Below are 26,043 nucleotides of genomic sequence, written 5' to 3'. Positions count from 1 at the left end.
TATCTTGAGTTCAGGGGATAAAAGTACATCAAATTCATATTGTAGGGTTTTAGTATCAAAGTTTATAAAGGGCAGAGCCATTTTAAGAAAATGTTCAATATCTTGGAGAGCTTTCTGAGCATTTTCTTTAGACTGAAATTTATCTATTTCCTGATTAGCTAGAAGACATTCTCCTTCATCACAGCACTGAAGACCTGGTGATCACACTACACACACACACACACACACACACACCATAACTATGAGTAAATGACAACATGTATGTTTGTCCCTTAAAACAGGTTTATCAGTTTATCAGTCCCGGCTTCTGTCAATCAAGGTTACTTTCAGAGTTACTAAAAAATATATCTGGGTTGGGTCTCCAGAAACTCTGATTCAGTAGCTCAGGACCATAAGTCAGGTATTTATATGTTTACAGAGCTCCACGGATATCTCTGATGCACAAGCAAACCTGGGAAGTACTTCACTCATTTCATAACAATGAAATCATTCTTTAGCAAAAGCCTGACCATTCGTTCTATCAATACTAATATCTGAGCTGCATGCTATTTTCCCAAAATCAATAACTGAAATATGAAACTCCCAGCAAAATATAAAGTATAATATGAAAGCATAATATTGCTCAGAGCAAAAGATAAAAGTTTCATTGCCAGAGAAGATGTGTGGATTAAAATGTTCATGTTCAGCCCTGGCTGGTTTGGCTCAGTCAATAGAGTGTCAGCCCATGGATTGAAAGGTCTCGGGTTCAATTTCAGTCAAGGGTACACGCCCACATTGCAGGCTGGATCCCAAGTGAGAGGCGTGCAGGAGGCAGCCAATCAATGATTCTCTCTCATTGATGTTTCTATCTCTCTCTCTCTCTTCCTCTCCTTTCCTCTCTGAAATCAATAAAATATATATTTTTAAAAAATAAAAAAATGCTCATGTTCAAATATGATGCCTGTAAATGATAGCCCTATTTTACATTCCACTACCAAGACCAAACCTTCTCTTCACTGCTTACCCATGAATGGGGTCAGAACCTCAAGCAATGGAAGAATATTTTCCAGTCACTGTTGAATTTTTTACTGCTATAACTATGAAATTGAAAAGTTGCAGATTTTATTAAAATGACCCCCACAGTTTTTTAAAATGTTCTGTCTGCAAACTATCACTAGAGTAGAAGTTTCAGAGATGTACCCAAAATAGAAAGAAGCCATCACAATCAAAATCTCAATATTCAGAACAGCCGAAACCGGTTTGGCTCAGTGGATAGAGCATTGGCCTGTAGACTGAAAGATCCCAGGTTCGATTCCGGTCAAGGGCATGTACCTGGGTTGCAGGCACATCCCTATTAGGGGGTGTGCAGGAGGCAGCTGATCAATGTTTCTCTCTCATCAATGTTTATAACTCTTTATCCCTCTCCCTTCCTCTCTGTGAAAAATCAATAAAATATATTTTTAAATATTCAGAATAGAGGCCAAAATTCTTATAATACCAACCTGCTATGAATTCTGCAGAGTTAATATGGATTAAATAAGCATAGTCAAACCCAGACCCCTTGCAAATTCCAAAGCTATACCAGACCCTGACCATATAACCTGAGAAGGACCCAGGAAAAATATTTATCTTACTTTTCAGAAATGCATCATGCCACATGACACTACCTGCTGTAGACGTTTATGCATTTCAAAGGTCCAGCTGAGCTGTATCCGTTTATTTTGTGTCTCATTACCCAAAATATTACAAAGATAATGTAGCTTGGTGCACCTGTGGCAGATCAAATCAAGTGCATAATGGTGATGTGAAGCAAGTCTGTGTCCATGTAAAATCACAAACTGGACCTTTGCTGACAAATCCTGATTTTAAGAAAGAAGTAAAACAATAACTGCATGATCTCTGTTCAAAGAGGTGGGGCCAATAATTAAGACGCAGATTGACTGAGCAAGGAGATGTTTTGCCAAAAGTATGATTTGATAACATACTTTTACAGGCTGCAAGAAAAGCTGTTACAGTAATTAGCTACAGCAGTTGATATCAAAAGCTCACGCATTTCTCGTGACATAAAAAGAAAATTATCCAGCCTCCCAGAATAGGAATGAGATTTGCTTCTTGAAGGGTTGTACAGATTTAGAACAGAACCCCATATATCAAATGAAGTACACACCAGCCAAAGAAAGATAATTGATTTCTCACATCTTAGCCTTGGAAATCCACCTGACACCTTTACAGACCTGAAGTGAACCTGTCACAGGGTTTGCATGTCAAAAGGGATCTTAAAGGCCTTGCCTCCACATCAACTGCTGATTCACCCCCACCATAGTGACTGAAACATGATAGGAGTTCAGGAAATGTTTGTCGACGTAAAATAAAGAAACCTGAAGCCCTATGTGAAGAAGTGACTAGCCTATCTAGATAGTGGGCAAACCAGGGTCAAAATAGAATTCCAGTGTTGCAAGATAAGAAAGGTCTAGAGATCTGTTGCACAACAATGTGAATACATTAAACACTACTTAACTGTACACTTATGATGGTTAAAATATTAAATTTTTCCCTGACCGGTTTGGCTCAGTAGATAGAACACTGGCCTGTGGACTCAAGGGTCCCAGGTTCGATTCCGGTCAAGGGCATGTACTTTGGTTGTGGGCATATCTCCAGTAGGAGGTGTGCAGGAGGCAGCTGACAGAGGTTTCTCTCTCATCAATGTTTCTAGCTCTCTATCCCTCTCCCATCCTCTCTGCAAAAAAATCAATAAAATATTTTAAAATAATAAATGTTATGTCTTTCATCACAAGTAAAACTGAAAACTATTAAATAACAAACAATAGGACCAAAGCCCCTTAGTTTCCAACCCAGTTTGCCTTCTTTTTCTATTCTACCATAGGGATCTGTAAATTGCCCCACAATCACAAAGATCTATAAGCACAGTTCCAGAACTGGTCACCACAACTGCTACCTTTCAATTTTTGTTTCTTGGTGCCAGTGGTTCACCCATAAAACTATTTGTTTGCTTGAGAACCCACTTTAAAAACCATGGACTTATACTCTCATACAAAACGGAAGAGTAGGAGGTTTGGAAGATGGCTGCAGATGGGAAGGCAGACTGCAAGATAGTGTGTGAGTGAGTAAACAAAGGTAGAGTGTGTGGTAGCACAGGGAGTGTTTGATGGTGAGTTGAGGGACAGCTATACTCCAGGACACTGTGGGGGACTGATGGATGGGACTCCCCTGACCCAGCAGCCCCTACTGCTGCTGGATTTGCTCCTGGAGTGACCAGCTCAGACCCAGAGACTGCACCATCTTGAAGGGGAAAGTGGATGTTATCAGAAGCCTGAAAAGCCCAGGGAATCTACAACTATGGCACCCACCCAACAGCTGAGAAGCCAAGAACACAGGTCCCCAAGTGGAGCGAGCACGTGGATTCAGAGGAGCTCAACACCCCCTCACAGAAAGGTCAGATTTTGCCTGGAATAAGGTGAGGTCTGTGGTCCCAGAAGAAGAGAGAAAGCAGGAGTTGGAGGACCAGGGGAAGTCTGCACCTAGAAAAATCCATGGCTATTGGTGCTAGCATGATCCATGAATGAAGAAGGTGGTCTACAGAGCTGCTAACAGAAGAGATCTCTAAAAAGCAACGTATTTTGATCTGGGTGCAAAAGGACAGCCTGAAAATTTTAAAAGTGAGCCGGCTGCTTAAACTCAAGGGGAAAAAAGACTGCACAGAATTACACACAGCCCGGGAGTTTGCCCACTTACTCTGGCTCTTTTTATTTTATTTTATGATTATTTATTTTTCCTCTTTAAATCCTTGCTTCTGGTTACCAATACATAGGATCACCCAATTGGGGGCACTCTAAGAGACTGTAAGGGAAAGTTGTTTTTCTGAAACCTGGGGATCAGAGCAAGGAATAACCATCAGAGAACCAGCTCTGGGGCAACCCACTCCCCCAAATTGGTATTAATTGCTTCAGGAAAAATAAAATCTAAACACTAGCTAGAGAGGACCTATAAACCCAGAGGTCAATCCAGAAACACTGCCACCCAGGGGTTGAATCACAAATTGAGTCTTGTGTAAACACAAGTAAAAGAATATAAGAAATAAAGACACACTATCTGCTTAAAAATCAAGACTGGCTTACAACACTGAGGAGCAGTGGAATGCAGGGAACTGCAATACTATCTTGACTAAGGAAAAGGTGAGCCAAACAGAATAGTTAAGGAAGTGAATGACCTTCACTACTGTACATTTTTATTTTTATTTTTTCATCTTTTACTTATGAAACTATTTTTTTTCTTTTTCCCTCACTTGATTTTGCCTTTTTAATTATTACATGTTTATTTTCAATCAGTATTATTACTACTACTATTTTATTTCTCTTTATTTTACTTTGGGATTAGTGCTCTACATTCTATTTTCATCTTTCCTTTAGCATCATTTTACTCTATCTCAATTTTACCTTTATGTCATCACTCTCTTCCTCACTTTTCCCCTTTTGTTGTTCTGTTTCCCTTACCCTATTCCTGCTTTAGATTTTCCCAATTCCTTCTTTTTACCCTCGTTAAAATTTAACCGTACTTATATATCTAATTTCCAATTCCCTGCTCCAAGTCCATAAATGTGTCTCTCTTACTTCACTATCCAAAAATATATATTTTTTAAATTTTTCTCTCTCTGTCCTTTTTCACAACTAATGGACACAAGACACTGCGGGGTTGGTGGGATGAGGTCATGCAATGGGATAGGGGAGGCTGGCGGAAGGTCAATGGAGAAAAAAAGGAGATATATGTACTACTATATGCAACACTTTAAACAATAAAAAAATATTTATTAAAAAATATAGAAGGCCAAATTACACCAAAAACAAAAGAAAAAAACAAACAAAACAAAATAAAAAAAACTAGAGAGCAAACTAGAGTTTGTTAAGTAGTAAAGCTATGATTCGAAACTTTAAGATTAGCAGCTAGCTGAAACTTATTTAGCTCAGTGGATAGAGCATAGGCCTGTGGACTGAAAGGTCCCAGGTTCTAGTCTGGTCAAGGGCATGTACCTTAGTTGTGGGCACATCCCTGGTAGGGGATGTGCAGGAGGCAGCTAGTCTATGTTTCTCTCTCATCGATGTTTCTTGCTCTCTATCCCTCTCCCATCCTTTCTGTAAAAAAATAAATTTTATATATATATATTTTTTTTTAATTTTATTTTATTTTTTTAAAGAGACTGGCAGCTAGCTCTTTTGAGTCATATATCTCAGGTACTGTGCTGTGTTTTATCTACAACACCTAAATGAATCCTTATATTCCACTCTGCAAAGTAGGTCCTTTCATCACCAATTTATAAATTAGGACATTGAGGCCTAGAAAATGTAATCAATTTACCTAAGATCATACAGCTAGTCAGATTAAGTAGAACTATCTGTATTAATGTATGCTGGTTGAAATACATATAACAAATGATGGATATTTAAGGAATTATGTTTTTGTATGTTTCCCTTATTTCCAAGTACCCATACAGCATTCTTGATAGACATTTTTCTAGCTTCTTCAAAATGATTTATGATCTTGGTCCCACTGGCAGGCCTAAAACATTAGACACCATTATCTCAGAGGCTTTCTACATGATATATGCAGTGTCACTTCAGGCCCACATTGAACAGAATGGAAAACAGACCAATATTATTGAAAAAATTATATAGACTGTTGCTGAGAGATTACTTATAATCATAATAAGGGTTTCAATCACTGAAAAGCACCAATATGTATCTATCATACTCCATAAATAAATGAATATCTGAAATGTAATCTTACCTGAGGATTTTCATCTAAGTTTTCCAAATGTTTTATTATTTGTTTTATATGAGCTATAGTCCCTGTGATATCTGCCAACTCTGCTTGTTGATTTAATAGAAGTTCAACTTCACGCAAAAGCTAAAAATAGTAACAAAATTAGTCTTACAAGCAAATAACTATTAAGCATTTCCCTTAATAATCAAGTTGTATAGGAAACACTATTAAATAAGAACATCAATATGAAAAAATTGCACATATAAAAATATTTTCAGTTATTTTACTCACAGTAATTCATATAATCTGCTAAAATTTAACCTCATAGATATGTGTGAACTGATTATTTATAAAATATCACTATGTTGCTGAAGCCGGTTTGGCTCAGTGGATAGAATGTCGGCTTGGGGACTGAAGGGTCCCAGGTTCGATTCTGGTCAGGGGCATGAACCTTGGTTGCGGGCACATCTTCAGTGGGGGGTGTGCAAGAGGCAGCTGATCGATGACTCTCTCTCATTGATGTTTCTAACTCTCTGTCCCTCTCTCTTCCTCTATGTAAAAAATCAATAAAATATATTTAAAAAATAAAAAATAAAATAAAATATCACTATGCCGAAACTGGTTTGGCTCAATGGATAGAGTGTTGGCCTGTGGACTGAAGGGTCTCAGGTTCGATTCCGGTCAAGGGCATGTGCCTTGGTTGCGGTCACATCCCCAGTAGGGGATGTGCAAGAAGCGACTGATCGATGATTCTCTCTCATTGATGTTTCTAACTCTCTGTCCCTCTCTCTTCCTCTATGTAAAAAATCAATAAAATATATATTTTTAAAAATCACTATGTACATATGAAAACATCTATATGTGGACATATATGGAAATATGTATACCTATAATATATATTTCCTAGCTCTATGATGAATAGTTTCAGAGACAAAGACCCGTTAGTAGCAATGAGGACTCCTAGCACCCAGATCTTGGTCCTTAGCATCATTTCCCAGAGAAAGAATCCGGAGCTTCTGGGAAATATCTGCTTCCAAGGCTGAGGCTTAGACCATCTCTTTGTGCTAGAAAGTAAAGAAGTGATAAAATAATGTTTGGACATATCACCAGGACATTGTAGCTAGCTTGAAACACCAAAATAGTTAAAAGCAGTAGTAAATTATGAACCATTGAAAATCTAGGCAGCCATGAACCCAAAAAGATCGATCGATAGATGATAGATAGATAGATAGATTGATAGATAGATAGATAGATAGATAGATAGATAGATACTAGATGATAGATAGATATAGATAGATAGATAAATGATAGATAGAAAGGCCCTTGTTTACAGTAGCATGTCTATGTGGACTGGTAAATGTGGAGACACTAGAGATAAAAAAGAAACAGCATTTCACAATCATAAAGACTATTTAAATCAAGAATGATCAATTGATATTAAACCTATGGTGATCTTTGATGAAGAGCAAGGTATTTGCATGGGCCCAGCCGTTGTGGCTCAGTGATTGAACGTTGACCTATGAACCAGAAGATCACAGTCCGATTCTGGTGAGGGCATATGCCTGGGTTGTGGGCTGGATCCCCAGTAGGGGCCATGCTGGAGGCAGCAATGATTTTCTCCCATCATTGAAGTTTCTATCCCTCTTACCCTCTCCCTTCCTTTCTGAAATCAATAACATATATTTTAAAAGATATTTGCATGACCGTAAATTCTTTCCCCACACATTTCCTACTAGATACAAGTGGAAAAAAGTAACTATACAGTGGAGAAATTTAATAGCACCCTGACTGGGTGATCAAAATCTACATCAACAATGAGGAACAGCTGGACTTAATTTCCTCCAGATGTGATACCCTCAGAAGGACACATCACATATGCAGTATTCTAGGTAGTCACACATAAGTTAATCTAATCATAAGAAAATGTCAGAGAAACTCAAAAAGAAGTTTTTATTTTTAAATGAACTGTATTATACTTTTGTCTATCTATAAGTTAATTTTTTTACTTAATCCCTTCATCTTTTTCATCCAGCCTCCTCTCCCTCCCCTCTGACAACTATCAGTCTATTCCATGCATTCATGCCTCTGCCTCTATTTTGTTCATCAGCTTATCTTGTTCATTAGATTCCACATGTCAGTGACATCACACAATACAATATATAGATGATGTATTATAGAATTATACCTCTGAAGCCTATATAAGTTATTAACTAATGTCACCCCAATAATTTCAATTAAAAATAAAATAAATAAAAAATGAAAAGAACTGTATTATTAAAAATGTCAATGTCATAAAAGATAAAATATGGCTATAGAAATGTTCTAGATTAAAGGCAAGTAAGGAGACATAACAACTTAATGCCATACAAAACTCTCTAGACTGGACCCTGTATTATACATGGGGAAATAAAGGTTGGTTGGAGCATCATCCCGTGCACCAAAGGACCATGGGTTCAATTCCCCATCAGGGCATATACCCAGGTTTTGGGTTCCATCCCCAGTCAAAGTGTGTATGGGAGACAATCAATTGATGTTTCTCTCTCACATTGATCTCTCTCTCTCTCTCTCTCTCTCTCTCTCTCTCTCTCTCTCAAAACAAACAAAAAAAGGATAGCTGAAGAACGGTCTCTCTATACAATGGCTCATACAAAGCAAACTGCCTGCAAATAGACTGGTGGTAAAGCACCAAGGAAGCCACTGGCTACCAAAGTCCCTCTCAAGGATACACCTTCTACTAAAGGGGTGAAGAAACCTCATCGTTACAGGCCTGGTATCATGGAACTTCCTGTAATTGAACATTAGCAGAAGTTTGCTGAAGTTCTGATTCATAAACTTCCCTTTCAGTATCTGGTGCAAGAAATTGCTCAGGACTTCAAAACAGATCTACACTTCCAGAATGCAGCTATTGGTGCTTTGCAGGAGGCAAGTGAGGCCTATCCAGTTGGCCTTTTTGAAGACACCAACCTATGTGCAATCCACGCCAAACATATAACAATTGTGCCAAAAGACATCCAGCTAGCACACCACATATGAGGAGAGTGTACTTAAGAATCCACTAAAATGGGAAACATTTCATTCTGTTATTAAAAATTCTCTTCTTCATGTTATTGGTAGTTCTGAACATTAGGTCTCCCCTCCGCCCCCCCCCCCCCAAAAAAAAGGTCAAAAGGTAACTATATGCTTACAAAAAGGGGACAAAAATCAGGTATTAGCAGTATTTCCATTTCCCATCTGTGTAATAATTCTTTTAATATAAATGTGGGGACAAAAAGCATTGATGCAAGTTAAAATGTTTCAGTAAACAAGATTCAGCAGTTCAACTTTATAAAAATGTAAATAAACATGTTAAATTTTTAGACAATGCCATCATTTGGATTTCTTTAACAACATTAAATTTCTTATTGATGGCAAAAAATGATAGTATTAAGTCAGTTGGCAAAATTGGAATACTGATGGTAGATAATATGAAAGTATTATATTATTGCTGAATGTACTAAATTTGGTAACCATACTATTGTTATGCAACATAATATTTTCTGTATATTCAAAAACATCACATTTGACAATATTAAAAATGTTATGAAGGTTTGAAATTGCCAAACAAGTTTTTAAGTTAACTTCCTATATATACAGAGTCTAAATGATGGCAATATGAAATACAGATCATGTCAATGAGATTATACTCCAAGAAGAAACAGAATATAACTGCAGTATAAAAATTTAATATGGATGCAAATTAAGATATATAGAGAGGCAACATAGGTATGTTTAGGAGAAGTGTTACTTTTCCATGTGTTCAGTTGGGGAGGAGGGAAAGACACAAATATCTAGAAAGACCAAGAGCAATTTGACCTATTCTTTCAGGACGATTTTATGGAGTGCATGGCATTTCAAAATCTGTTTGAATCATAGGAGGGAAAGGACTGGTAGTAACTGTGCCCTGTGTCCAGAATGCAGTGCCCTTCAAAGACCTAATCCTGCTAGAACAAATGAAATACCAAGTAAGCAAGCCATTCGTTGGATTTAAAAAAAAAAAAAAATCTGGCCACATGGAAAACAGAAAAGAAGTGAGTTTTCAAGGATTCCCTGGTAACAGTATATGAAAGAGACTGTGAGAAGCTTGGACATGATAGCAAAGAAAAGAAGAACTAAATCTAGGGAAGTAACAGAACTGAAAGGCTGTTCACAGACCAAGTAGAAGATGAATACCAGAGGACTCGAATCTCAGCTAAAGGGCAGTTTCCAGTTATTGAATTTTCAGTAAGCGGGCCTTTTGAAAAACATGATCTTCTTCAAAAACATTTTTTGTTTGAAAAATGAACTTTTCCCCATTCATCCTTTTGAATTATGGGAAGATTTCTAGCTCAACCAAGATAAAATCAATTTTTTCACACAGAAACATCCAGGGTCTACTTGTTCTACTAAAATTTCAAATGGGCCCTGGCTGGTTTGGTTCAGTGAACAGAGCATCAGCGGGTCCCAGTTCGATTCCAGTTCAGGGCATGTACCTTGGTTTAGGGCACATCCCCAGTAAGGAGCATGCAGGAGGCAGATGATCGATGTTTCTCTCTCATCAATGTTTCTAACTCTCTAACCTGCTCCCTCTCTGTAAAAAAATAAATAAAATATATTTTCTAAAATTAAAAATGAAATTCAAGGCAGTGCAATAGGTTTGGCATCTTCCATTTTTTCCAAGCTCATACTTTTACAGAATATACTTATAACCTTTTAAATAATTATTACTAAACATGATTTAATTTCATTCATCAGGCTTTTCATAAATTGCTGAATCAGAAAAAAAAAAGTTTTGTTAGATCCTGTAAAACATAATCAGCAGAGGAATATGGTATTTTGAAAAATCAAGAAGGAAATTTATATTATTTCCTAGGAAAGCTATCCCATAAACTGAAAGCATATTATATTTAAAGTAAATTTGAATAACAAGCATCAGAGTATAATAGAATAAACTTTGGCTTTCTCGTATATGTTAGCACACAAGTGTTCTTTTGAAGGGAATGAATGAGCCACAAAAGTAGAAATCTTGGCATTTAGTAGTTTTTTTTTTCTTCATTCAAGGTCAAGGTTCACTCACAGTTGCCTCTACCCCACCCTCCCACCATGATCATTTGTGAGACTTTCTAATGATCAAGGGATAAGAAGCTCTGACATAATGAAAATAAATGTATAAAGAAATATTTAGCCCTGACCGGTGTAGCTCAGTTGCTCAGTTGATTGAAGTGTCGCCCTGAGAACCAAAGGGTCAAGGGTTCAATTCCCAATCAGGTCACAAACCCAGGTTGTGGGTTCAATCCTCAATCAGAGTGCATACAGGAAGAAATTGATCGATGTTTTCTTTCTCACCTCTCTCTCTCTCTCTCTCTCTCTCTCTCTCTCTCTCTCTCTCTCTCTCTCTCTCTCTCTCCTTTCCTCTCTCTCAAATCAATTTTTTGGGAGGGAAAAGAAATGTTTAACTGACCTCTTGAAAATCCTGCTCAAACTTCCATAGTTGCAGATACTGCTTCATTTTTAGTTGGTGTTTTTCCCAAAATTCATCAAAAGCAATTTCCATGTCATGTACTTGAGTCAGCAATCTTAAAAAAAAAGTCATAGAATTCCTTAAAAACAAAGGCTTGTTTTATAAGTAGGTAGATCAACTGGATCTGGACATTAAGAATTATAGGCAAAGTCACAGCCTATGACACTTGGTCTAAGTGAAAAACATCCTTGTCCACAGAACCTAGTCTGCAAGCAAATAAACTTCTGTGAGACAACTCAGGAATAAGTTCTTAAATTTCCAGAGATCCAGGAATACTTTAACACTTAACAGATTGCAGCAAAAAATGTGTAATTCTCTTTCGAAAGTATAAAATACAATAAGTAACTCTATACCCAAAAGAAAGCACTCACTTATTCACAGTTTGCCAGTCACCACCTATTTGCTCGTGATGGTCAAATCTTGAACTGATAGCTTCTTCAGGGTCAGGCACTTCCAGATTTGTTAGCAGAATTTTTCCTTTTTTGGTTACAGCTGTAATATCATTCTGTGCAAAGGTACAATAGGGGATGTATCAAATACCTGCCAGTAACCTAATCTGAATAACCTGAAGAGAAGGAAGCATATATCTCTAGCATGCAGAATAAAAATAGTAGTTTAAAATGGCTTTGCGCCAAAACCGGTTTGGCTCAGTGGTAGAGCATCGGTCTGAGGACTGAAGAGTCCCGGGTTCGATTCCGGTCAAGGGCATGTACGTTGGTTGTGGGCACATCCTCGATAGGGGGTGGGCAAGAGGCAGCTGGTCAATGTTTCTCTCTCATCGACGTTTCTAGCTCTCTATCTCTCTCCCTTCCTCTCTGTAAGAAATCAATAAAATATATAAAAAAATAAAATAAAATAAAATGGCTTTGCTTTCATAACTGAAATCATCAAGGAATACCTCAGTACCACAGAATCCAAAAGCTGTGAGAATCTCCAAGAAGCCTCTGACTATTGAGGTGGATGCTGCAATCACTATTTCTATAAGATCTTTACAAGCAGAAGTACCCTATGTACCATTTGTAGCCTCCTTCCTTTACTGGTAGAGAGTTCTAAGTTATTCTATTCTATCCTATTCTGCTAGCACTTTTAATGTACTTCAATAAAACAATAATAGCACAATAAAGTGTACCACACTAGAAAGCATACAGTTGCAAATAATATTTAATATATTCAGATATAATTAGATAAATGCCTTTCTACTAAAACTTAATTGTTGCCCATCACTGCCTGCCTTAAGTATTATGTCCACATCTGGATTAATTAATCTATCATGAAGCATATGCTTCTATCCAGAAGATTTTAACCTTGGACGGTGGATTCTTCAGGCATGTAAGAGTAACAATGACTTCCTTCAGGAGATCAAAAAAATGAGGTGTACATGTATTTTTGTGGAAACATGTTCCATGACACCACCATCAATATGAATCTATATATATATAAGCCTAATATGCAAAGTGTCCCCTCGGGAGTTCAACTGACGAGGAGTTTGATCACTCACTATGACGTGTGCTTTCCATGGGGCGGGGGTGGGGAGGAGGGTACGGAAAGAAGGAAGGCCCCAGCTGGCAGCCAGCAGCTTCTAGGGACCCTACTCATGCATGATTTTTATTCACTGGGCCTCTATTAAGAACATATACATTAAGAGCTATTGCCAACTATGTGGCAAACACTGTACTTTACTTCATTTCATTCTCATAACAGCTCTACAAAGTATGCATGTATCATCATCAACCTCATTGTACACATGAAAAAACTGAAACTTTGAAAGGGTAAGCAAATTACCCAACCACACAGCATTTGAGAGACAGAACATTTTTTCCTTGAACAGTTTTGCTTTTAGATTGTGATTCTGTACCCCAACTAGCCTATTATCATATGAAGAACATGAGTTCTACATGGAAGCCTAGTGCTTATTCAGATCATTTATAAACTTTTTGGGAAAAGTGAATTTAAAGGTTTCTTGGTAACTCAGAAACCTTCACAACCCAACACTCCAGACAACTGGGTAGGAGAGCTAAATCAACTTCCTAGTTATTGTAGAAGACATCAAGAACTAGTACTCTGTGGAAAAGAAAGCTGACATCCTATCTGTGGCAAGGGATGTGCCTATTGATGCTCACTTTAACTTTCTAAATGAGAGTGCCTTTTCACAGGATAAAGAATATGTAGTAACAAAAATAATTACAGAGCATTTATAAACTATTCAATTTACAAATAAACAATTTATCAGGAGAACAGATAATTTACAAAGGGGACACTTACATTGAACATATCCAGGACATTCTCCTATTATATTCTTATTTTTATTAGTGTGCTTTATAATATATAGTTATATCTTTTGTTAATCAGTGTGAAATGGACACACTGAACACCTCTCTAGAAAAAGACCATGGGAAACATTTGTTCATCTCCTCTATCAGACATACCTTCAACAGGTGATACTTTTCAGCACGAATTGTAAGAATTTCTTCTATTGAAGGAATATCTTCTGGTAGGTCTGTCTCAGCTAGCTCGGTTCCAAAGGATTGTAACACTTGAGCCATATCTTTCACTGTGAGCGCAAAACTTTCTATAGCCTGCAAAGAACCAGTGATTCTTTTAATTCTGTGGAAACTCTGCTAGCATATCGAAAGCTGGGTCAGTAATTGTATTCACTTTTATTTAGATGTGAGAACAAACACATACACTACAAACTCTCCTCCACTAAGGAAAGTTGGCATTGCCCTTGACAATTAACTAACTTTTCATCTAAGCCTCCAAAATCTATAGTCAGGAGAAGAGTCTTCTTGAATGCCTTTTATCTCAATTTCTGTACTCATTTCTTAGACACCAATAAAAACTATTTCTTAAAGATGTCATGTACTGAGTAATTTGTTTTAAGACCTTGAAAAAATAGTGTTTTTCTTATTATAGTAAACTCTGTAATTGTAAAATTCCTCTATAGTAGCTTTACTTCTGAAGATAGATGAGAATATAAAAGTCATTTTATATTTATTATAGTTTATGAAGAAGTATTAGCATTCCAAGCAAGGTGATGGAATGAGATGATGAGGGAGCATCTACTCACAGCAATTCATTTCGGGTTCTATCACCCTAAAATGTCAAGTAAGATTTTGTTATTTATTTTGTTTCCAAATCAATTACTCAGAGAAAGAAGGACAACATATAGAGACCATATAAATCCCAAGTTTACCACACAGCTCAAGGTATCTGCTTTTCTTATTTATAGCTTTTTCAGTTAAAGGCTAGCACTGCTAATTTTGAAAATATACCTTCATATGAATGACTAGGACCATTGAATGAAGAATAAATATGAGGAAAATAGAGTGCTGGTTTAATTAAACATCATTTAATTACATCCTTCAGAAGGTTCCTGTATTTCTGGGATTTGGAGTAAAGATTCTTAGACCACAAACTCACCCCTGTGAGGTGCCAGGCCTTTGCCTATTTGTAAACTTCTAGAACAGAAGGAATCTTTGCTACAAATATAACTGCCTTAGAAGCACTATTAGGATGGTAAGATTAACAATATGATTTGCACTTTTTAGTCTTCACCCAAGGATATGTATAGAGAGAGGAAAGGAGGAAGGGGGTAGGAGAGAGAGACACAGACAGGCAGAGACAGAGACATTGGATTGGTTGCCTCTCATACACTCCCTGACTAAGGATCAAACCCACAACCTAGGCATATGGCCTGACTGGGAATCAAACCATTTTGGTGTACAGGACAATGCTCCAACCAACTGAGCCATCTGACCAGGACATGATCTGCATTTTTTTTGAGGGCTCACCATATGCCAGGCCCTATACTAAACATTTTACAATTGTTATTTCATTTAATCTTCCCAGTATCCTTATGAGTTAAAGTATTATTTCCATTTTACAACTGGGAAAACTGAGATTCAGAGAGGTTATATTAATATAACTTGTGCAAGGTAGCACAGTTAAAAATCATCAATGCTATGATTTGAATCTCAACCCTTTGTTTCTTCAAGTTACTAAATGGCCACAGAGGGAGTGAACAGAGGAAGATCTCCTTATTTCCTAGGCCACTCCTTCAACTGCCATCTTTAGTGATTCTTCATCATTTCTAGGTACTTCCTATAGAAGAAAATCAAGATATTGACTTATATATGTTTTTGTTTTGTTTTTTTTTTTAAATAGGAGCCCCAGAAGTCTGTTTTTCCCAAAGAGGAAAAGAACTCTAGCACTAGATTTAAAAACTCACATGAACTACAGGCTCTACAGTAAGGGCAAAAGAAACATACATTTCTGAAGATGATCCATTCACTGTGGCAGTACTGCAAGGTGCCGCCTAACTCAGGGGTTAATTGCTTGTCATCAATGTATGTCAGCAAATCACTAACTGAGCTCAGCATAACAACCTATATAAATAAGCAAGAAAGATACCGTTAACTGCCTTTTGTGGCATCCCTCCATTCAACTGTATAATGAACTTTAGCATTCAGTTAGAATAAATGTATCTTTTATAAATGATTCTAAAAACTTTCTCCTGTATTCTCCCCACACATGTATGCAGCACTACCTTCTTCAGATAATAACAGTTTTCATTTACAGAACATTTATCTGTAAAGCAAAATTAATTTCCATAAATCCCAAACACCTAATTCTCCTTGATCTAATGGTCAACCTTCTGAAAGAATGTTATGCCTACCACAAAACAAAGGACTTTATGTAGTCAGTTATAATTTATCAGGAGAGACTAATCTTTGCAAACATATCAAAATTTATGAGCACTCTATTTCTAGCCCTAAAACATAAAAATATCTGTTATAAAAACAAATACATAATATTCTGATGTAAGTTCAAAAACATAAAACACATACTCATTTTCTAAAATGAAATGTCTTGATTTTATGCACACATGCACACATACAGAGTGGGGGAAAAGTAAATTTACTGTTGTTTGTATGAAAAAAAAGACAATAGCTGGAACCAATTTGGCTCAGTGAATAAAGCGTCGGCCTGTGGCCTGGAAGGTCCAGGGTTCGATTCCGGTCAAGGGCATGTACCTTGGTTGTGGGCACATCCCCAGTGGGGGCTGTGCAGGAGACAGCTGGTCGATGTTTCTCTCTCATCGATGTTTCTAGTTCTCTATCCCTCTCCCTTCCTCTCTGTAAAAAATCAATAAAATATACTTAAAAAAATAAAAATAAGACAATAATTAATAAATAATACAATAAACTCTGTACTCCTAACTATAAACCTACTTTTGCCCCACCCTCTATATGTAACATATGTGACATATATCCTTTTAAAAAGGAATTGCCTTATTAAAAATTCATTAATCTATTCCTTTAACTGTAGAAGCAAATGATTTTTAGGCTTTTTAAATTTACATTTTTGGAAGATAAATTCTATTTCTTTTAAATTCTTCATGAGCACATATAAAACATCAACAGCATGGTACAATATCTTCATGAGAATAAAAGGAACAACATATTTTTAAAAACTTACTCTTACCGGTAGTTTGAGCATGAAATCTTCCTGACTAAATCGAAATCCAATGTCTGTGAAAGTTCGTTGAAGAAAACTGGTTGGACGTAGAACCAATATCAAGTGTAAGTTCCCAGGGAAGGAAGCCTATAGAAAGAAAAAACACAGGAAATAAAGAAAAAATTGTCAAAACATGTACTCAGCTGAGCACATGTCATCAAATTGTAATGAAAGAAAACAAATTTTAAAGTCACAAAAGCCACTAAAAGGACAAACTTTAAAAATGGATGTTGATAAAATCTAAACACATGAAAATAAAAATAAAACCAATGTTAGGTTATCAGGTTTAGATCTTTGCAATACTCAAGGCATGAAATTTTCTCACACTAACGTAAGTCCCAAGTTACAAAGAATTAAACTCTTAAGCTTCATTTTAAAGTTAGTGATTTGTACTCAAATTGCATTTATTTCATGTAAGACAGAGTTAGGAGATATGTTCCTAGGGTAGCTCTAAAAGTCAAACAGAGATAAAATAATGTATACTTATAGTAAACAATAGAAGAAAAGTATATTATTAACTCAAATTTTATTTATATTCAAGCAACATTCACTGAGTATCTCCATGTGTCCAACTCCATGTATTTAAATGAATAAATAGTAACTCCATGTGTCCAACTCCATGTATTTAAACAAATAAATATCAGGCACTGTCAGCATTCTGTGTGCACAAATTAATAAAATACAGTCCACACCCTTCTTGCAAGAAAATGACAAACTAATAGTGGATCCCATTATAACCATGATAAGTTTATATCAAAACAAAAGAAATAGAATAATATACAACAGGAAGTGGTACAACAGAGCATCCCATACCAAGTAATGTCAAGAAAGGTTTCTAAGCATAAGAAGGAATTAATTGGAACAACAGAATCTCATTCTGGTGCATCAGTTTCCTCAGCTTTTAGAATACTAACACATAGTGGGTGGTCAAAAATAATTACTAAACAAAACCACACAAAAGACAAGGAGGGAATTATGCAAAATTAGTGAGGGATGGACTATATAATGGTAATAAACCACTACATATCAAATGCTTACTCAATGCCACGTATTTATGCCAATATTATCATAGTTCCTCTTCATAATAATTATTTGAAGTAGTTAGACTATCCTCTTTTATAAATGAAGAAAAAATGAGGTTCAGAAAGTTTAAGTAAAATTTGACCCAGCTGGTGAAGCATTAATTTGCACCTTAGTCTGTGCTAGTAATCACTATACTACCCCATTCATTCAAGAGGTTCTGATCAGAAAAGCTAGAGCAAAGTGATGCTTGAGTATAGCAATGGGAGAAGTGCTAAAAGGATGGGCAGGAGCCAGGTCAGTTTTCTTCTGGAAGCAAGGGGAGACTTTAAGATGTTTTCATTGTATGGGGAATCACTCTGGTTTGTGGACAAGACTGAAAGCAGGTGAGCTAGGAAGCCAGGGATGAGACATTGCTGAACTGGGGCAACAAAAACAGGGATAAGGGTAGAATTTGGGAGATGCCATCTGCAAGACAAGATGATTGAATGTGTCTGATAAGAAAGGAAAAACTAGGAAATCAGTCTCCAGATTTCTGGCTTGAGTAACTGAGTGAATGGTATAACCATCACTAATGTAAGGAACACAAGAGAAACACAAGGTTTTAAGAGGGGAATAATATACTGATTCCCATTTATGGACATGTTGAATTGGAAGGGCCAGCAGAACATCCAGATGTTCATCAAATGCATCAGCAAATGTATGTATAAGGAAAGAGTGAAAGAAGTGCAGACTGGTGAGGAATCCAAGATGGCTGCTCGGGTAGACACCTAACCGCAGGAGCACACAACAATTTCAATGGAATACAACTAAAATGTAGAGTGGACATCGCCCAGAGCCACAGGTAGTCGACTGACTGAAAATTCTACAACAAGAAGGAAAGAGAAAACCAGAAGGAAAATCAGAGGATCTGAAAAAAAGCCTAAGGTACGGAGACATGCTGCAAGCTCGCACGCGCAGGCGCGTGCGCACGGAGAGGGAGAGGTCGCAGCCGGAGAGGAGGAGAGGGCTGGGTGCTGCCTGGCGTTCCCTAGCAGGAAGGAAATAAAACCCCCAGCCTGGGCTGAACCCCCAAACCGGCAGCGCTGAGCCCCAAGTTATGGGCCAGACCCTGGGGACCCAGGCTCCAGCAAGGGGAGATGGGGCTGTGAGGCGGAATTCCAGGGGAGCAGCGAAAAGCAGGGCCCCCAGAGTCTCGCGCACATTGTGCGAAGAGGACTGAATGTTGACTCTGATGCTGGATTACCCTAGCCAGAAGGAACAGGGCCTCCGGCGGTGCCAAGCCTCAGTCCGGACTGCTCTGAACCCCAGTTCTGTGCCAATCCCTGGGGACCCAGGCTCAAGTAGAGGGAGACGGGGCTGTGAGGTGGAGTCCTGGGAGAGCGGCGAAAGTCCGAGCCCCCGGAGTCGCGCACATTGCTTGCAAGGGAAGGAATGTTGACTCTGATGCGGGATTGCCCTGGAGGGAAGGAAACGGGAGCCCCGGCTGTGTTGGGCCCCAGTTATGACTGCTCTGAACCCCAGTCCTGGACCAGACCCTGGGGACCCAGGCTCGAGCAGGGGGAGATGGGGCTGTGAGTCGGAATCCCAGGGGAGTGGCGAAAAGCGGAGCCCCCAGAGTCGTTCGCACTGCGTGCAGAGGACAGTCGGTTGACTCTGATCCTAGACTCCCCTAGCAGGAAAGAGAAAAAAAAAGCTCCAGACTGGAGGAATGCAACAGGGAGCAGGAGGCCCTGCTGGACACTGGCCAGCCAGGCGCCGGCAGGGAGCTGAGCGACGGGCCCCCGGGGGTGGGGGGTGCCCCTGAGCCCTCGACCTCTGAGCACAGGCAACGGAGCCAAGGCCTTGGGCTGCTTCCTGGGCGGCACCGACCCCGGCAACAGGCTGGAGCAGCACAGGAGTCCGCGGAGAACAAAGTGGTGCCACAGGCCAACCTGCTGAGCTCCCAGGAAAAGGAGGAAGAAACCAAAGAAGTTCTCAATGTGAAGAAATCAAGTGAGAGCAAAAGATAGTAAAATTACTTAAGAAAGAATACAAAGAAGAACTTGAAAAATCAAAGACTAAGTCAGAACTCAACTCACCAGCCAACATTGCAACATATATGGGTTAAAAAAAAAAAAAAAAAAGGACAGAATGTTGGAACAGCGGTGGCCAGGCCTAGAGTGCCCAGACTCAAGGAAGTGGCAACCGGGCCCGGAGCAGCAACGGCCAGGCCCCAGAGAAGCAGCCAGAACCAGAGCAACAATAGCCAGCACTGGAGCAGCCAGACCTGGGGCAGTGGCAGCCAGGCCTGAGGCGGAGGCAGCCAACCCCAGGGTGGCCAGTCCAGGAACACCCAGACCCGGAGTGGCCGGGCCCGGAGAAGCTGGGCCCAGAGCAGCTGGGTTGGGGGCAGCCAGGCCCAGAACAGCAGTAGCCAAGCCTGGAGCATCCAGGCTGGGAGCGGCCAGACTCGGAGTGGCCGGGCCCGGGGCAGCCGGGCCCAGAGCAGCCGGGTCGGGTGCAGTCAGGCCCAGAGCAGCGGCTGCCAGGCTGGGAGCGGCGAGGCCCGGAGCAGCCGGGTCGGGTGTGGCCATGCCCGGAGCAGCAGCTGCCGGGCTGGGAGCGGCCAGGCCCGGAGCAGCCGGGCCCAGAGCAGCTGGGTCGGGTGCGGCCAGGCCCGGAGCAGCAGCAGCCAAGTCCAGAGCAACTAGGTCGGGAGCGGCAGTGACCAGACCCGGAGCAGTTGGTTGTGGAACGAACCAGAGCAACAGAGGCCAGGCCCGGAGCAGCCAGGCCCGGAACAGCTCGCTCCTTGCCTGCCCCTGCCCCACGGCTGCCTCTCAGACATGGCTGGAAACTTTTGTGGGAACTTGAGGGTCTGCTGAATCAAGTGATGAAGGCTTAGATCTGGATGTGTTAAGTTAGTATAGGGCTGGGGTGTTGATCTGTGAGTGCCTTGGGTGGGGCCTGGATGAGGCTGGTTGACCTATTTGGAAATGTCTTTTGTGTGAAATGTATCATTGGGCATGTGGAGGTATTATTGATATGAGAAAATGCTAAGTAACTGATTTACTATCTGAAAAGGGATTTACTATCGGGGAAAGGGAGGGAGGAAGAGACTGAACATAAACTGCACCTATGGATGAGGACAATGGGGGATGGGGAGGGGGCGGAGGGTTGGGTGGGAACTTGGTGGAGGGGGGAAGAAATGAGGAACCTTTGTAATAATTTGAACAATAAAGATTGATTTAAAAAAAAAAAAAGAAGTGCAGACTGGGAATATAGAGTGGAATCAGCCTCAAAACAACAGATTAAAGCCTAATAAAGCAAAATATGTCAAGAATGTTTAAAATACAATAATATTTCAGGCATGCTGAAATATTGGTAATTAAAACTATGAATCAAGCCTTATTAAGATATTGTGGGGTAGAGGTATTGGGAACACTCTACTTTCTGCTCGGTTTGCTCTGAAAAAAATCAAGTTTATTAAAAGAAATAATTTGCACTGAGGTATAAGACCTCACCTCTTGGGGAAATGACATTTAAAATGGGGGATTTTAAAAATTCAATTTGAGGGGCGGAGCTTGAAGATGGCAACCGAACAGATGGACTTGTTCTGACTCCGTTCCCAAAACAGATAAAGGCAGAGTTTGAGTAGCTCAGGGAATGTTGATTAGCAGCTTAAGGGCAGCGGATATCTCTAGGAAAGTAAGGAAGGGTCCGCTGGACAGGATTTCCTGACCAAGCGGCCAGCACTGCGGACTGTTCCCGGAGCGGCCTCAGCTCGAAGGCTGCACCACCCTACCAGGAAAGGAGGAGCATCTCTGAGGCCTGGAAAACCCACAGGGGAGGAGTCCATCGAGCACCTGTGACGCCCCAATAGGCGCAAACGCGTGGATTCAACGGAGTTCATCGGCTACCCACGCAAAGGTCAGAGTTTGCAAGGATAGCCTGAGGGTTCTGGCAGTGCAGGCAGCGGTAGCCCCTGAGCTTCCGCGAGGCCCCGCCCCCAGAGCGGCCCAGGAGCAATACCGCCCCGCCTCTATTGTAGCCCCAGAGCAGAGCGCTACGAGGCCCCGCCCCCAGTGCGGCTCCGGAGCGCCACAGCAGCTGCGCCAGAGCTGTGCCCAAAGAAGGCCGCAGCGAGAAACCTATCTGGCAACACCCAGTCCGGGGTTTGGCGTAATCATCCCCAGAAGCGGGACTTTTTCTAAAACGCCAGGGGGACACGGGACAGATTGTTAAGAATCGCGGCTGTCCTGCTAAGGGCGGAACACCTGGACACCTCGGCGCCTGATCCCCTTCACCCCCTTGCGTCTGTATACTAGGGAAGGACTGCACAGTTGGGCATATCTGGGAAATTGCAGGGGGAAATTGCCTTCCTGGAAACAAGGGATAGGAGCCAGAGGAGATAGTCTGGGAGCCAGCTGGCACTCTGCCAGCTAGAGCCATAGAGAAAGAAGGCCAGAGCAACCAAAAGACCTGGAGGTCAAACCGGTAACACTGACACCTAAGGGCTGAATTACAAACTGCCTTTTTTTTTTTTTTCTTTCTTTCTTTCTTTCTTTTTCTTTTTCTTTTAATTAATAAAAAATAAATGGACACAAATAACTAAGACATAGCCTATCTAAAATTAAGGACTACCTTACAAAACTGAGGTGAAGTGGAATGCTGGGAACTACAAGATTGTCTGGTCTGAGAATCAGGTGTGCCAAATACAACAACAGAGGAAGTGAATGACCACTACTGGACATTTTTATGCTAATTTTACTATTCTTTATTTTACTTTCATTTTTTACATCTTTTATTTAATTTTCATTTTTTACATCTTTTACTTAAGAAACAATTTTTTTTTCTTTTTTCCTTACTTGATTTTACCTTTTCAATTATTACATTTTTCAATCTCTATCATCACTGTTACTACTGCTATTTTGCAGTTTTTTTTTTTCTTTTCCTCTCCAGTACCATTTTATTTTTTTCATTATTTTACATTGGGAGTAACCTTCATTCTATTTTAATCTCTACTATAGCATCATTCAACAGTATCTCAACTCAACCTTTACACCATCACTCTCTTACTAACCTTTTAGTCTCCAGTTTATCCTATCCCTTTCCGGCCTTAGTTTTTCCTCTATTCTTTCTGTGTACCCCCTGCTAAAGCTCTCACTATACTTATAGACCTAAATTCCAACCCCTGATCCAAGTGTATAAATACCAATCTCTGCGATATATTAACTAGTTTAAAAAAAAAATGTTCTACTTTCTATCCTTTTCTCATGGTTTGTGTAAAGGTTGATTATTGTGAATTTTTATGCTTTTTAGTGAAATTGTTATGCTTATTCCTGTGTTGTTATTGTTGCTTTGTGTTTTTTAAACAAAAATAAATCCTCTGTTTTTGTTTGTTTCTTTTACTTCTGTATATCATAGCCTTAATAATAGGGGCTATTGTAGATTGTATTAATCTCCAAGTATTGTTACTGGCATTGGCTGGGTTCAGTGGTTGTTCTATGGCAATTTTCTCCACATATATATAGTTTGTTTCCCATTTCTCTTTTAGTTTGCTTCTTCTCTCTCTTTCTCTTTCTCTCTCTCTCTCTCCTTTATTTTTTCCCTGTTTTCCAACTTCATTTTGTCATTACTTTTTTTCCTCTTTTTCTATCTCTTTATCCCTCTTTTTTTTTTATTTTATTTACTTAATTTTTTTCTTTTTTTAATTTTAATTTTTTTTAATTTTTCTTTATTTTATTTTTACCTTTCTTCCTTCTCTCCTTATCCCCTAAGTTGCCTTTCTCTAGTGTTCATCTTTATTAGAGGTTATTAATATTGTAAATACATTCATGTTAAGTGCCTCTTGTGTTGTACCTGGTAGTGTTGTATAGTGTACCTTTAAATCAACGCAGGAGAAGAAACACCACATAACCAGACATCCTGAGAAGAGAGGCCATGGGGAGACAAAAACATAGTCCGCACATGAAAGAAAAGCAGGCATCACCAGAAAAGGAAGTAAAAGAGTCAGAGGCAAGCAGCCTACCAGAGCAAGAGTTCAGAATAATGATCATAGGTTGGCTAAAAAGAATGGAAGAGAAATTTGACAATAACCAAGAAGAAATGAGGAAGAACCATGAGGAAGTGAAGAAGAGCCATGAGGAATTGAAGAAGAACCAAGAGGAATTGAAGAAGAACCAAGAGGAACTGAAGAAGAACCAAGAAGAAATGAAAAATGACATCACTAGCATGAAGAACTCAATAGAATGCATAAAGAGTAGACTAGATGAAGCAGAGGACCGCATCAGTGAGCTAGAACACAAGATGGAAAAAAATACCCAATTAGAGCAGCTTCTAGAAAAAAAGATTAAAAATCAGGAGGAGAGCCTACAGGAGCTTTGGGACAATACAAAACAAAATAATATTCGAATAATAGGGGTTCCAGAAGGAAAGGAAACTGAGGTAGACATGGAAAAAGTATTTCAAGAAATGATGACAGAAAACTTTCCTGAGGTAGAGAAGAAAAAACCCACACAAATCCAAGATGCTCGCAGAGTCTAAGCAAAATGAATCCCAGAAGACAGACGCCAAGACACATTATAATTAAAGTGGCAAACAACAACGACAAAGTAAGAATCTTAAAAGCAGCCAGAGAGACACAGAAAGTTACATACAAAGGAACCCCCATCAGACTAGCAACTGATTTCTCAACAGAAACATATCAAGCCAGAAGGGAATGGGATGAAATATACAAAGTCATGCAAAGGAAGGGTCTGAATCCAAGAATACTGTACCCAGCAAGGCTATCAATCAAAATTGAAGGGGAAATCAGGAGTTTCACAGACAAAAAATGACTGAAGGAATTTATCTCCACCAAAACAGCAATGCAAGAAATGCTAAAGGGTCTACTGTAAAAATAAAGAAATAGGAAGTGAAGAAGGAACATGGTATAGAACAAAAATGGCGTCAAATGAGTACCTATCAATAATAACCTTAAATGTAAATGCTCCAATCAAAAGACATAGGGTGTCAGACTGGATAAGAAAACAAGACCCATACATCTGTTGTCTACAAGAAACCCACCTCAGAAAAAAAGATGCACACAGACTGAGGGTGAAGGGATGGAAAAAAGTTTTCCAGGCAAATGGAAATGAAAAAAAAGCTGGGGTAGCAATACTTATATCTGACAAATTAGATCTCAGAGTGAAGGACATAACAAGAGATAATGAAGGCCACTTCATAATACTAAAGGGAACAATCCAACAAGAAGAAATAACACTGGTAAATATATATGCACCCAATACAGGAGCACCCAAATACATTAAAAAAAAAAAAAAAACTGCTGGAGGACATTAAGGGAGAGATTAATAGCAATACAATCATAGTAGGAGATTTTAATACCCCACTGTCACCCTTCGACAAATCATCTAAAGAAAAAATCAGCAAAGAAATATCAATCCTAAACGACTCACTAGACCAGATGGAATTAATTGACATCTTCAGAACATTCTACCCCAAAGCCACAGAATATACATTCTTCTCAAGTGCACATGGGACATTCTCAAAGATAGACCACATTTTGGGACATAGGCAAAGTCTTTTCAAATTCAAGAAGATAGAAATCATATCAAGCATCTTCTCAGATAATAATGGCATAAAATTGGAAATTAACTACAATAAAAATAATCCATAGAAATCAAACACATGGAGACTAAACAACATGCTATTAAACAAGGACTGGGTTACCAGAGAAATCAAGGAAGAAATTAAAAACATCCTGGAAACAAATGACAATGAAAACACAACAATCCAAAATCTATGGGACACAGCAAAAGCAATTTTGAGAGGGAAGTTCATATCCTTACAAGCCTATTGCAAAAAACTAGAAAAAATGGTAACAGATGATCTAACTCTACAACTCAAAGAGTTAGAAAAAGAGCAACAAAAAAAGCCCAGTGTAAGTAGAAGGAAGGAAATAACAAAAATCAGAGCACAGATAAACGACATAGAGACCAAAGAAACAATACATAAGATCAACAAAACCAAGAGCTGGTTCTTTGAAAGGATAAACAAGATAGATGGAGCTCTAGCCAGGCTAACCAAGAAACAAAGAGAGAGGACCCAAATAAACAAAATCAGAAATGAAAGAGGTGAAATTACAACAGACCGCACCAAAATGCAACGGATTGTTACAAAATACTATGAACAACTCTATTCCAACAAACTGAACAACCTGGAGGAAATGGACA

The 26,043-nt window shown here is 39.1% G+C and overlaps 1 protein-coding gene and 1 pseudogene across 1 annotated transcript in view; one reads left to right on the top strand and one right to left on the bottom strand.

The window, feature by feature from the left end:
• The window catches only part of MCF2 (MCF.2 cell line derived transforming sequence), a 73,765-nt gene that overhangs the window by 38,498 nt on the left and 9,224 nt on the right, over window positions 1-26,043 (bottom strand). Inside the window, 8 exon segments of the mRNA XM_045583477.1 lie at window positions 6-194; window positions 1,637-1,838; window positions 5,779-5,898; window positions 11,231-11,345; window positions 11,662-11,795; window positions 13,717-13,866; window positions 15,559-15,675; window positions 16,775-16,894. Coding sequence (XP_045439433.1) covers window positions 6-194; window positions 1,637-1,838; window positions 5,779-5,898; window positions 11,231-11,345; window positions 11,662-11,795; window positions 13,717-13,866; window positions 15,559-15,675; window positions 16,775-16,894 — 1,147 coding nt within the window.
• LOC118722157 lies at window positions 8,392-8,787 on the top strand (annotated as a pseudogene).

The sequence above is a fragment of the Pipistrellus kuhlii genome, unplaced genomic scaffold (assembly GCF_014108245.1).
Source record: "Pipistrellus kuhlii isolate mPipKuh1 unplaced genomic scaffold, mPipKuh1.p scaffold_m20_p_19, whole genome shotgun sequence".
Lineage (NCBI taxonomy): Eukaryota > Metazoa > Chordata > Mammalia > Chiroptera > Vespertilionidae > Pipistrellus > Pipistrellus kuhlii.
This window is presented reverse-complemented; position numbering and strand designations above follow the sequence as displayed.